The 13,656-nt window shown below is 36.1% G+C and overlaps 4 protein-coding genes across 4 annotated transcripts in view; 3 read left to right on the forward strand and 1 right to left on the reverse strand.

Moving 5' to 3' along the window:
• The first annotated feature begins 1,160 nt into the window (after positions 1-1,160).
• LOC118744910 (probable asparagine--tRNA ligase, mitochondrial) lies at positions 1,161-2,789 on the forward strand. The gene is made up of 4 exons (XM_036478338.1): positions 1,161-1,250; positions 1,314-1,521; positions 1,586-1,812; positions 1,882-2,789. The coding sequence occupies exons 1-4, from the start codon at positions 1,161-1,163 to the stop codon at positions 2,740-2,742; spliced, it is 1,386 nt and encodes a 461-aa protein (XP_036334231.1). The 3' UTR covers positions 2,743-2,789.
• Positions 2,790-4,013: 1,224 nt separating this feature from the next.
• On the forward strand, positions 4,014-5,942 carry LOC118744913 (origin recognition complex subunit 6). The gene is made up of 3 exons (XM_036478342.1): positions 4,014-4,281; positions 4,345-4,474; positions 5,250-5,942. The coding sequence occupies exons 1-3, from the start codon at positions 4,217-4,219 to the stop codon at positions 5,856-5,858; spliced, it is 804 nt and encodes a 267-aa protein (XP_036334235.1). The 5' UTR covers positions 4,014-4,216; the 3' UTR covers positions 5,859-5,942.
• Positions 5,943-7,977: 2,035 nt separating this feature from the next.
• On the reverse strand, positions 7,978-9,776 carry LOC118744915. Its single transcript, XM_036478343.1, has 5 exons — positions 9,584-9,776; positions 9,301-9,467; positions 8,715-9,247; positions 8,344-8,626; positions 7,978-8,266 (listed from the first exon to the last, which is right to left on the reverse strand). Exons 2-5 carry the CDS (start codon positions 9,323-9,325, stop codon positions 8,118-8,120), a joined length of 990 nt encoding a protein of 329 aa, XP_036334236.1. The 5' UTR covers positions 9,326-9,467; positions 9,584-9,776; the 3' UTR covers positions 7,978-8,117.
• Positions 9,777-11,330: 1,554 nt separating this feature from the next.
• The window catches only part of LOC118744916 (peroxisome assembly factor 2), a 4,050-nt gene continuing 1,724 nt past the window's right edge, over positions 11,331-13,656 (forward strand). The window contains exons 1-2 of the mRNA XM_036478344.1: positions 11,331-11,495; positions 12,367-13,612. Of these exons, the coding sequence (XP_036334237.1) occupies positions 11,469-11,495; positions 12,367-13,612 (1,273 nt within the window). The 5' untranslated portion in view covers positions 11,331-11,468. The remainder of the gene's footprint in view (positions 11,496-12,366; positions 13,613-13,656) is intronic.

Below are 13,656 nucleotides of genomic sequence, written 5' to 3' on the forward strand. Positions count from 1 at the left end.
ATAAATCAAGAACGTAGATACTGAAGACCACCCTGATTGAGAAGTGACTATATCGGTCTAGATGAAAGGTCCAACTACGGTTTCAAAACACCATGTTAATGCCGCACAAGCTGATATTTTTATGCAAAAAAATATGTTAAAATGGGCAAATTAGTAAAAAGGATTTTTCACCAAATACTTCAAGGACTCACCGACAAATGCATACAAAAATCTTAATAAAAGTAGCCAATGCAGTAACCAATTAAAAGAGACAGTTAATGCCGTACAACTCGAAGTCTTGAGGCAAAAACACTTCTCAAAGTGGTGAAATTAGTAAAACAGACTTTGCACAAAGAATACTTCCAAGGACTTACCGACGGATGCATAGACAAATCTTGATAATTTTATGAAGAGATGAATTTAGTTACATGAAATCAGCAACGGAAATACAAAAACGCAACACGTGATATTAATGGCAGCCCTGCCAGATGTACGGATTTTTTCGTACGGCATGGATTTGCAGGGGTGAAAATGGTTGTACGGATTCAACGTGCGGATGTTTAGCTTCCCGTCAAGATGTACGGATTTTTTACGGATTTTCGGAGTGTTTTTTCATATTGTAAAGATTTGCCTGATTTACACATATCTCATAGGTTTCTTATAGTTTCTGAACCCTCCGTCTTTAATAAAAAATCCGCTATTATCGTACTTGAGGACAAACACTTTTATTAACAGCTTGACTATTTTTCACCCGATTTTAAAAATCAAACATGAAAAGAGGATTTATAGGCCTTTAAAATTGCGTATAACAATCTATTGGCAGACTTCGGTTGTTGGGAGTTTTTGTCGCCGAAGTTAAAAAAAAAAACCTAACTTTAACCATCGCTTCAAACATTATACTATAGAGCTGTAGCAAACCGTATGTATTCGTTACTGAATAACGAATACAACCCTGACTCGAACGAAACATGCGAGTAACGAGATTATTATGTGAGTAACGATTCGGTACTACAAGCACTTGCTGGCCACAGCCAGCATGTTCGCGAGCTGCTTGTGCACAAACTACAGTGAAAGTCAAACTTTTTATTGATAAGATGCATTCCACTATTTTGAACAGCTGATGAATGCTGGAGGTACACGAACAGCTGATGCAATCGTAGTAGGTTACAAGGAAGGTGAGCATGTTCCTTTTAAAGCGCTTTTGCAGCGGATTCCAGCGCATAAATGGAGTAACTAAAACAGCTAAACCAGGAGATCGTCTTAATGTGCAGGCAAGTTACTTGTTTTTGTTGCCATCATCACTATTTCCCATTTTATAAAATCCTTAATTTTAGGGTTGGGTACAAAACATAAGAAGACTAAAGAAAAATATTTTTTTCGACTTAAGTGATGGATCTACAGTGCAACGCTTTCAGGTAGTCATTCCAAAAGAAGCAGATGCGAAGGATATTAGCGTAGGCAGTAGCGTCAGCGTAAATGGAATTATACAGACTGCACCAAACGGTCAGCCCGAACTGCATGCTGAACATGTGAAAGTAATAGGTCTTGAAGCACAGTATACATTCCATGCGTAACGTTTTATTTAAAGTGAATAATTCTGTTACAGCTGACGGGAACATAGCCGATGGATATCCTTTTACACCCAAGCAGCAACACCCGCCAGAATATGTGCGTGAACATTTACACTTACGCGCGAGAGTTGATTATATAGGAGCACAAATGAGGGTACGCCATCGCGCATTGAAAGCGATACATGACTATATGGATGCATCGGATTTTGTTCAGATCAATACCCCTGTTCTTACAACAAACGATTGCGAAGGCGCTGGTGAAGTATGCAGGTTTTTGTTTAAATGAAAATATTTCAATTAAATAATGTTTGGTTTATAATGAAACTTGTAGGTTTTCCGGGTACAACCAGATTCTTCTGCGCTCCTCAAGGAAATGGCGCGCCCAAATATTCCCACCGAACAAAGCTATTTTGATGATAAAGTTTTTCTTTCCGTTTCCGGTCAACTACATTTGGAAGCTATGTCATACGGCCTGGGTAACACGTATACACTATCACCGGCGTTTCGGTCAGAGAATTCCAAATCACCGCTTCATTTAGCAGAATTTTACATGTTCGAGGCAGAGTTAGCATTCATTGAAGAGATTTCAGCATTAATTACATTTATTGAAAAAATGTTAAAAGCAGTCACTGCCCATGTCATAGAATCAGCTTCCAAGGATATTAGATTTTGTCAGGAAAGATCTTTGGGTTATGCTTTTCAACTATCTTGGCTAAATTCAACTTGGACTACGGTTAGCTATGACGACGCTCTGGAAATTTTGGTTGCAAACAAGCACATTTTTAAAACAGAGATTAAACCCGCAGAGGGCTTCTCTAAAGAACAAGAGCTGTTTCTGGTCGAACATTGTGGAACCCCGGTATTTGTCATCGACTGGCCCACGAGTCAAAAGCCGTTCTATATGAAAGCAGTACGAACAAATCCTGAACGGGTACATGCCTTAGATTTGTTAATGCCTGGGGTGGGTGAATTATGTGGTGGAGGCATACGTGAAAGCGATGCAAATATTCTACGTGCGCATCCACAACTTCCAAACGGGTTGGAATGGTATTTAGAATTGCGAAAGTTTGGTGGTATACCCACAGGTGGATTCGGTATGGGATTTGAGCGATACTTGCAATTGATTACAGGTGTTAAGAACATAAGAGATGTTATACCATTTCCAAGATATCCGCACAGTTGTCTAATGTAGTTCAGAAATATATACATATACATACATACTTATTTACATATATATATATATATATATATATATATATATATATCGTGTATATGTTTACATATGTTCGTAATTAAATAAAGGAAGTTTAATAAAAGTTAAGATGTTTGTTTTGTACTAATTGGTTAAATGTTTCTAAGAATGAGTGTTTTTACTTGTTATAAGTACCTCTAAACTGCTGCTGAAGTTCTTTAATTCCATTCACTTATTTTTCCACTTATTTTATGATATTTCAATACCATCATATTTTATTAACTTATTTTGAACGATCCATTAGTTCAACAAATATAAGAAAGGAGGAAATTCAACCGGACGTGAAACATTTCAAAGGAAATATGATTACAATCCACATTATGGGTATTCATTTTGACAGTGATAATGGCGAGCACACGTTAATTATGATAATCAGCTGTTTCAGATGATCTGCATACGGTATAATTACGTGTGAAATGGAAGAATAAAGAGTGGAAAAAGGCGATTTTTTTTAGCGGATTCTATGCTATTTTCTTAGCTCTGATCCAGTACTCCAAGAACTTACAGGTTTTTACACGAACTTGCAGGAAGTTACAGGACAAATGATCCCGTACTCCAAAATCCTCTAAATGAGAGCGATTTTTGAAGAGTTGTGCAGAGAATGAAGTTGCAAGATTTTACCCGAACCTTTACTGGTAAAATCCTGAAAAGTCTCAGGCGATCACTGGTTGACGTTTTTACTGGGAAAATGCTCTTTTTGTTCCCGCAATTTTTGTTGTTACTAAATTTTTACTCTCACTTCAGAGAGTAACTTTGCTGTTTGACATTTTTACAGGATTTTGCACGAAAATAATTAGATCAGAGCTCTATAAATGAGAGAGATTTTCGGAGAGTTGTGTAGAGGATGAAGTTGCAAGATTTTACCCGAACTTTTTCTTCTGGTAAAATCATGCAAATTGTCCAGCGATCACCGGTTGACGTTTTTACAGGAAAAATGCATTTTTACAGGATTTTATACGAAAAGTATTGGATCAGAGCTCTTGATTCGCTGGAAAACGAACGAATGGTAAGCAAATCAAGGAAAACAACGAAAACCGAACCACACCCCGCTAACCCCCCTCTCCCAATGGACAGACCCTGTTGCAGTTGCGCACTTCCTGGGCCTCCCCTTAGCTGAACCAGACGAGGAGGTGTACTGTTAAACTGAAGGTATTCCAAAACGAAGAATTTCCCTATCGATCCAACTGCTCAAGTAATCACGCATCATGAATACCCCCAATTGTTAACTCTCGTGTTTCTATTTTGACATATTTATCTTAATTCTCCTTTCATGTTATTTTCGCGCGCCAATAAGCCGGCACATGTGAAACGCAAAATTGCGTTTTTCACGAAAAACCATATCTTGTTTTTGTTTATCAAATCGCCTAGAACAGCATATTTTAACAAAACAACAGTGTAAATCAGGGGCAAAGTCATGGCCACATTAATTGAACAAATGCTTGGCAAAATGGGTCTGCGCGATGAGCCGGGCATGCAAAGGTCAGTAAGAAATAGTTTTCTGCAATTAAAAAAAGATTAAAAATTTCATTTTACTCTATTCAGCAAAACGCTGGAACTACTGCGTCTGCTAGAGTTGCGTTCTGCCAATGTTCCATTGCAGCTAAATGAATATGCAAAAACTGTGTTGTGTGTGGATGTTGCTGCCGAGCTGGTCGGCATTGCTTTTGATATGGTAAGAAAATTATATGGTAGCAAGACATGATTCGGGAAATGTTTAGCTATTTGTACAACGATTTAGGGGTGGGGCCGGAGGGGGTGGGGGTGTGGGCCCCACAAATCCCCCCTAAACAAAAGAGGATTGACGCCGCTTTATAAAAAGTCACCCCCCCCCCCCCAACCCCTCCCACAGACCACTGGGGAGCTGTTTGAAAATAGGGGAATCTTAGATTTTTTGCAAGGAAAAAACAAAGTTAAACTTGCGTCCGAAAAAGGGGCGCTGAACACCTTTTGCAGAGAACACATTTCTGCGTAGGCGGCCTTCGGCCGCGCTTAGGGATTATAACCCTTACTACGTAGAATTCTCCTTTCTGTGTGATATAACTGGGGCTACCGCCGCAGTGATGTAACCTTGGGAAAGGATCAGGTAACTAGAATTCCCTTTCTGTGTGGTAAACCTGGGGCTGCCGCCCCAGTGATGTCTATTTTGGTTACTGGGTGTTTTATAAAAATATCTTGTATATAAAAATGTATATACAAATTTATAACAAAAATTTGCAACAAATACCATATTTCCAACCGACATTATTGTTAAATTAGTGCACAGATTTAGTAAATTAAATTTTTGTAATAAAGCGTGAACTGTTGTCTACAAGTGTGTGTAAAAGTTTTTTGATTCGATTCACGCGTTTGGGCACAGCAACCCAAAATCGTTGTACAAATTCATAAACAGTACCCCATGATTCAATAATATTATTATATGTATGTGGATATATATTTTTTTGTTTCAGGAACAAGCTCTCAAGCTATCCAGTTTACGCAAATCGCATTACACAAAACATAAGAGAATGATTGAAAAATTATTGGACCTGAATAAAATTGTTGGAGTGAATGATATCTGCGTGCAATTAAATATGACCGAAGTTTCACAAAAGGCCAACGAATTGTTGGAACTGTATAAAACTGTTATGAAAGAAGAAAGTGCTGGTGACGAAAACGATTTGATACATCCTCAATATGCAGCGATGGCTGTTTTTCAGGCTGCTAAAATGTTAAAGCATAAAGTCTCCAAATCAAAAATATTGAGCTTTAGTAATTTGCGTCCAACACAGTGGCAACAGCTCGAACTGCGATGGAATAAATTTTTGACCAAACATTACAAGGACAAAACCGATAAGAAGCTAAAGACGCGTCTAGTAGAATTAATTGAAGATAGCGAAAACTCTGTAGCCAACGCAAAGTGTTGTGGTGATAGTACAAAAAGATCGGCCCCTGCTGTGGAAGATTACGAAAAATGGAAGAAACGAATTTTACATATGGCAGAAGAACAGTTGAAAGAGCAACTTAATGAAAAAGAAAACAACGATTTGGATAAGGAAAATATCATTTTAGGACTGTAGAATAAAAGCTTTCAAATACTTAAATATAAAACGCGTTTGACGCACAAATTTTGATTATTTTAAAGATATCGGCGCGTATTCATAGTCCAGCAACTAAGTCGAAACTAACAAAGTTGCAACTTAAATTTAAGTACCAACTTAAAATTTACCTCTATTCATAGTCGCATTTCAGACTTCTACTAAGTAGTTTCGACTTAGTTTACGATATAGCAAAACGAGTGTGTAAATGTATCGATTTTTCTTTATGATATTTTGGAAAAATTACATTTTTATTAAATACTATCAAGTTTGATCATTCGTTTATGTAACTTTTATTTTCATTGCATGATTATGCAAAAGAATAAGGTAGGTATCATTTTCTTGTTAATTGTGTGAAATAGCCAGAACAACCGCGGTGATGTGAAGTCGATGTTTATCGAAAGCATGCTGTGAAACATACAAATAGTAGATATCTAAATGTTATGCACAAATTTACTTTAAAAGAACTAGCGTGAAACTGACTTATTATTTGAAAATTTATCTAAATTATTCCAATTATAAAATTGTGATGTAGCTTTATTCGAATTGTAATACGCATTTAATTTCATCTTCCGATTAAAATGGATCGATCTTTGTAAATTTTAATTGGAGATTATTCAATATTATCAAAATCACCCTCTACCAACTTAATTTTTAAATATTTCGCCTGTTTTCCCTTAATTTGATAAAATACTTCTTCCTAGTTACGACTTAGTTGCAGCTGCAGCCGAAACTAAATTTTAAGTTGGTACTTAGCCAGAAAAGTCGAAACTAAGGCGACTATGAATAGCTTTAGTTGTGACTTAGAATAGTTTCGACTTAGTTGAGTACTAAATATGACTATGAATATGCGCCATCGTAATTACATACTTTGAAAAGTTATCCAGATACTACTACATAAAGGTACTGGCCCAATGCAGGCTTGCGTTGCTTGCTTCGCTCCGAGAAGTGTCAAAAATTATTTGGAATATATTAAAATGTATAAAGGCTGGCCAAATGGCAGCTTTTCTGCACTTGCTTTAAGCACCTCAAAGTTTGAAATAGGCAAATGTTTTATTTGAAAGCGTTTTGTAGGCTTTTGACAAAGAGGCATGTTCCTATTCAAAATACATAAATTCAAACAAAAATTAATTTAAAAAAAGCAATTCGAAATGAAATTTAACATATCGTTATATTATAGTAAAAAATTGCAAAGCTCACTTTTACAAATTTTACACGAGACGAAAAAACATCTTATAGCTCTTTTCTTCAAGTAAATCCCTTTTTTAAGTTATAGTTTTTTTAGTAAATGTAGATATACATTAGCATGTATCATTATTACCACTTCTTTTAAATACAAACATTTTTTCGCATTAACTTATAAATAAATCTGAAAGTTTTTGATACATCTTCTAGAGTTTTCTAGGATAATAATAATTAATGTTAAGGGAACAGACACTGACTTTTCAATCAGACAGCTGGTTACTTTGACAGCGTTTCAAGCCACCATTCGGCCAAACAAGTTTTCAAACAAAAGTCAGCAAAGGCATGCAAAGCAAGCCTGCATTGGGCCAGCGCCGAAAGCGGCACAGAAGTATGTCTGATACCAAACGCACATTCTAAATTCCTACTTACATAAGGCGGCCACGTCTTTGTTAAAGTAAGGGAGATTCGTAGTTAAGTGGTAAGAACCGCCGGGTACAATACCTTACCAGCAACTTGCACTTCACCCGGCGGTCCTGACCACTGCACTGACGATTCTCCCTTACTTTAACAAAGACGTGACCGCCGTATGTAAGTAGGAATTTAGAACGTACAATTGGTATCAAACATATGTACTTCTGTGCCGTTTTACAAAGTAAGTTACGTAGAATGCAGAGATGGCGCTCGGAGTAGTTCGGCGCTTGGAAATAACTTCTGCGGCACGTTATTTTGCAACTGATAACGTAATGCGTAGTCGGAGGTGTTCATTTTGTGCTTTACTAGTAGATGGCATTGGTCATGACAATTTTGGCACTAAAAACTGAAAGAAAACATGGCTTACGTCGTAAGGTGCTTACATACATTATTTATATACATATGTATATCTGAGAAGGAATTTACACAATATAGAAAACATACAAATTTCTTAAAAAACAGGTTTATTAACGGATTTGTTATTTACTTTTACTTAAATTCACAGATTTGTGTATATGAATGTAGTATATGTATATGAATGTGCATATATAGTGAATGGAAACATGCATATGTAGGTACATAAACTCATAGCGTAAAAGCCATATCGTCTTTATCGTTTGCAATATTCTCTGTAGTTCCGTTTGATTTTAACATATCCTTTTTAAGCATTAAACTTTCGAAATGAGTAAACAACATCTCGCCAATATCTTGCTTCTCACCATTCGGTTTGCGGTCTTTTCATAGGACATCAAGAATTTAATATTTATTTATTAATAAATTTATTTATGTACAAAAGTACATTCTTACTCACCATCGTAGAAAATTAACTCAATTTGGGCTTCTGTTTCTGGCCATTCAAAAACTAGTTTTCTCAAATACTTGCAAAATTTTAAAAGAATCTCGCGTTTCATTATTTCAATTTCCTTCGTTCTAGTTAACGGAAAATTTAATGCTTCGAAAAACGTTAGAATTGGTGTAGCTCCTTCCAGCGCCAAATAATAAAAACGATTGTTGATAGGTTTAGTGAAGCGGTAAACATCATTTTGATATGGACGATATACACCAGCCCGGTTAATATACACTTTGGGGAGTGGCTAATGTTGAACATACAATTCACATTACATATGTATGAATTATGGCGAAAAATATGTTCATCTGACTGAACAGTTTAACTCTAGTTACCTCTGCCTTTTCAATATAAGGGCTCTCGAATTTCGAACTTATGTAAAGTTGGCTCGAAAGAAGTACAACCAGACGGTCCAGCGCAAATTTCACACCATGTGTCTGCTCATAATGGGCAATGCGTTCTCTTATTCCTGTACTATTGTTATATTGTGCCAGTATTTGTTTCAAGTACCCATGAAAGAAATTAGCTGCCATACTTGATGCAGAATCTAAGCCGTGATTTCCTCGAATAAACGTGGCATAATCGAGGGTGCTATGTTCCAATCGTGCTAGACAAAATAACCACAAAACCGGCATGTATAAAAAATATTTAGCAGGTGGGAGCCCAGCTCGTACTACAGCAACAGCAAAAATGCTCACATAAACCACCATTGTAGCCACATTGTAACTATAAGCGCGAAACAATATTATTTTCAGACGATCTTCAGGCAAATAATGGTTTTTATATTTAATGTATTCCCATAGTGCTTTATGAAAGCGAAGTAACACATCAGCAACAAAAATGGTAGCAAACAAGTGCACGCAGTCGTCTGGAAATATGTACGAATTCAAAATTGGTAATAAGAGAAGATTGGTAACGTACCTATGTAGTAACCAAATGCATCCATTCTGGTTTTTTTTTGCAACTCTTTAGTTTTACGGTGCAATTTGTTATCACCAATTCATCATGTTATTCATCAATTCATGCAATTCATCAATTTCCGTCTCAACACTTTGCATTACCACAAAACAAAGTTATTTAGAAGCAAACTAATGATATTTAGAATAGAAACTTAAACTTTATTTCTGCGTATCAGGTAAAGTAGTAGTAGCGTTAACCCTTTAAAGGTCACGGTTTATACAAATTAATTATGATATATACGTACATACGCATATATTACTACGTTTATGCGTAGGCCAATTAACGAAATCATTTCATTTAAAATTGGCTGTACAAATACAATTTCATGAATTCAATTATACACGAAAATTAACCAAGAAATTTCAGTATGATTCCATGAAATCGTGAAATGCTTGCCCGCCGACGCCACGTTTCACAAACAGCTGTTTACTAGGGTGATGACGTTTTTAGGTTCAAAAGCATGTAGTGGCATAACCATGAAATAAAACACTGGAAGAGTTACGTGAATTTGTTCAAATAAAAAAAATAAATAAATAAATTAAAATACATTGAAACCAATTTAAATATAACATGGACCATTTCCTGGTACCAACCCCTTTTGCAAATTCAAAAAAAGGCCAAAAAACCACAACCCAACTGTTAAGTCTCTCGCTAGTGCGCTGCCACTTTTTCAAAACAATTCATTTCATGAATTCTGTCGCAAAACGTGGTATATTCTCACACACAGTAGATTATTTCCCATACGCAACGCGGGATACCGCGGGTGCCCAAAACAGCCCAGAAATCATTAGGTTCTTTCCCGTACGCAACACGGGCACCCGCGGGTGCCCAAAATAGCCCAGAAATCATTCCCGTACTCAACAAAATGGGTAATAGATAGCGAATATTGGAACGTATTGGATCGTAAGTGTCTTCTTCTTCCTGTCCGAAACAGCCCGGGTAAAAATGGATAAAGCGTCAAAGTGCATATCAGCTGTTTTTTGTTTATATGTTGCATGCATTTACTTGGTGCTTTTAAGGAATATTGAATGTGTTTTCAATCCTTACAGCAAGTTTCACCAAATTATTTAAGTGAAAATTACTTTAATTTTCGAATTTTTGGTTTCACCAATCAATTTTAATTTTGATTTAAGTGACCTATGCTCTTCACTTAAATAAAAATTAAATCAGAATAACCCATATATGTAATACTTCTATACTGGCAGTAAGCTAACTTCTCAGTGTGTAAGCATTCCGAAATCAAAGCGAGACAGTCTAGTACCGTTTTTGTCATTGCATTGTGTACTTGAGTGCCGTTTTTGTATATGTGTTGTGTACATGTTTATTTATAAACGTATGTGTTCCTTTTCTTTCGTACGTGTTTATTGATATATCTGTACTGTAGTGTTTCGGACGGTACTAGCTCTTACTGCCAATATAGGAGATTACATAGGCAAGGCGAATACATATAAGGTGGTATCGATTCAACAAATACAACAATTACTTGTATTTTGTTTTTGCTCTTAGCGAGCCAGTGTCAAATTTCAGCTAATCTTCCCCGAATGAAAAAGGGCGACAGAAAATACAAACACTCTCACGTTTTCACTCACTCGCTAACGAAATACAAAATTTTGACAATCAAACGCTACTCACAGCTGATGAAACAACACCACCGTATATAAATTCGCCTTGCTCAGAGGTGTTACACGTTTAATCAACTGATCATTGTGTATCTTACAACCACTTTTTACTCACTTAAATAAATAGTTTATTGAAACTGAAAATTATTTAAATGAGAATTAGATACAAAATTAAATTAAAGTTAATTTCCACTTAAATAGTTTGGTGAAACTGGCTGTTATATTCTTAAAATCAAATTTGTGAAACAAAAATTTAACAAAATTTTCGAGAGTAAATTTTTCGCTTATTATTCTCTATCTACCGGATCCGGTCCGGGTTGTGCGGGAAGGAACCTATTTCCGTACTAAAAAAATGGGTTGGCATTCAAACTTTCGTTATCAGCTGTTTATTAATTCCTGTGTAAAACAAAGTGCAAGCGGAACACCAGAATTAATTATGAAATTAACTAAACTATAATTTTTCGGACGGTTCTTAAATTTACATATGCAGAAACTAAAAGTTACAACGCAATGAAGAGGCGCGTTATTATAAAAAAGGTAAAAGTCCATTTGGCAAAATTAGTCGTAAATAGGCCATTTCGAGCGATTTCTGCTTATTATATGTGCATATGTATATACTATTAATACTAATTTGTAAATACTTAAATATTTATATTAATTAAATTTGCAGTTACAGCTGGGTCAAAATATTAATTAAGTCCTTGGAAAGATGCTTATAATGCTATTGTTCTTAACCTTGCACCCTTAATGTTCTTGTCAATCAAAGCCCTAAGGTTACGCTCTGTATCAATTCCCTGAGAGACTAACTACAAGTTTGTGTTAATTGTTTTATGTACATACGTATGTGTGTACATAGGTAGATATGCGCTATGTGCTCTATGCAAATTGAGACTACAATGCTTGAACAGGTAAGAAATTAAACAAATGTATATATGTTATACCTCCATGAATTTACTTATTCAATATAGCCATAGTTGACAGTTTGAAATTGGGAATAGGAAATACAGTCCCTATATGTAGTCCAGAAAAAATTAACTAGATACGAAAATATATAAAAAACTATACATTTAATATCTGTATAGAATATGTACATTGTCAACATCAATACAAAATACCCTTCTTAACCATTTATTTAATTTTTTTAAATTTAACATTTATTTTTTTCTTTGCGTATCTGGATTACTGTCATATAGGGTTTTTGCCATTGATGGTGATATTTTCCTACTTTTATAGGTATAATTTGGCTCTGAATTTTGTTATGGGGGTGTATGTGGGAGGAAGCCAACGGAATATTTAAAAATACACATTCTCTATAATATATAAAATAGAGTATTTTGCATTGATGTTGACGATAAGCACTTAAAAAGTGTACTCATATACCCTTTAAAATATTTTTACTTATATTTAGAAAAAAAATTCAGCGAGCAATTCAAAACTTTCCATCGACGATGGCGCACCCATGAAATATGCATATACTGGGCGCATGCTGGTACTGATTGAGGCTTATAATGTTGCGGTTCAAATTCTGTATCCCAAGTTCCCATGGTATGTATTTCCAGGGAACCTGATCTACGAAGTTTATAAGCGCTATATAAAATACTATAAGGGCAAATATCGGCTGGTCCCCATACCGAATACTTTGTATGAGCTATTAATTGCCAACGAGCTTATAAAGTCGGAACATATTGTATTCTCAACGAAAGATATTTATGATGAATATACAGAGTCTGCTGATGTAAATTTTGTTAATTTGGTTATTACCACCGAGGGCGCTTTACATCGCTCATCTACTGCTGCCAATACAAAGACTTTAAACTCTGCACCCGATAATGTTATCAAACAAATGCTTAGTTGTGCGCCACATACAATCGTCGCTCAGCTGCTACCCAGTACTAGTAGTCAATCAAATTGTATTTTTGTACAGGAGAATTTCTATGCTAATTTAATGGATCGTTTTCGTATAACTAACGATTGTAGTAGACGCACACGCTTCTGGGCACATCTGGAGCACTTAAGCGACGATCAAACGATTCCTAGTATTGCTACCAAAGCGCACATCTATATATTAAATAATCCATATGATTTGCCAGCAGATGTGTCCGAGTTAATTCTTAATAATTATTTTAACACACCGCGGTTGCTACATCGTGGACACACCTATCGCATTGAAGTAAACGCGCAACTGGTGGGAACCGCTGCGTATGCGCACTATTACTTAATTTTCGCTTATTTGAAACATGTTTACTTCCGGTGTGCGCATCTTGAGTTAAAAGGCAATGATTTTGAGATGCAAGCCATTGTTGCTAAGAATTTCACTAACTTGGTGCAGGTGCCGCACACGCACCACTTTCTGCCGCGGCAACTTCTAGACAATATTGCAATCACGGGCAACTATCCCACCGGCTTAAGGCGTTCATATCACCTATTGCGCGACTCCATCGATGCTTTTTTGCCCAAAAAGTCTGCCTGCTTGTCGTCCAAGCACATCTACCCCATATTTCTTTTGCAAGGTGAGCGTGGGGCTGGCAAAACGAAACTGACAAATGCCGTTGCGCAAGAGCTGGGTCTCCATGTATTTGGGGTCGACTGTGCTGAAATAGTATCACAAGTGCCTTCTCACACCGAAATGAAATTGAAAACAGTTTTTGCAAAAGGTAGCATTAGCGAGCCATTACTAATATGCTTCCACAATTTTGAG

The sequence above is a fragment of the Rhagoletis pomonella genome, unplaced genomic scaffold, assembly GCF_013731165.1.
Source record: "Rhagoletis pomonella isolate Grant_MI unplaced genomic scaffold, Rhpom_1.0 Rhpom_scaffold_00008, whole genome shotgun sequence".
Taxonomy (NCBI): Eukaryota; Metazoa; Arthropoda; class Insecta; order Diptera; family Tephritidae; genus Rhagoletis; species Rhagoletis pomonella.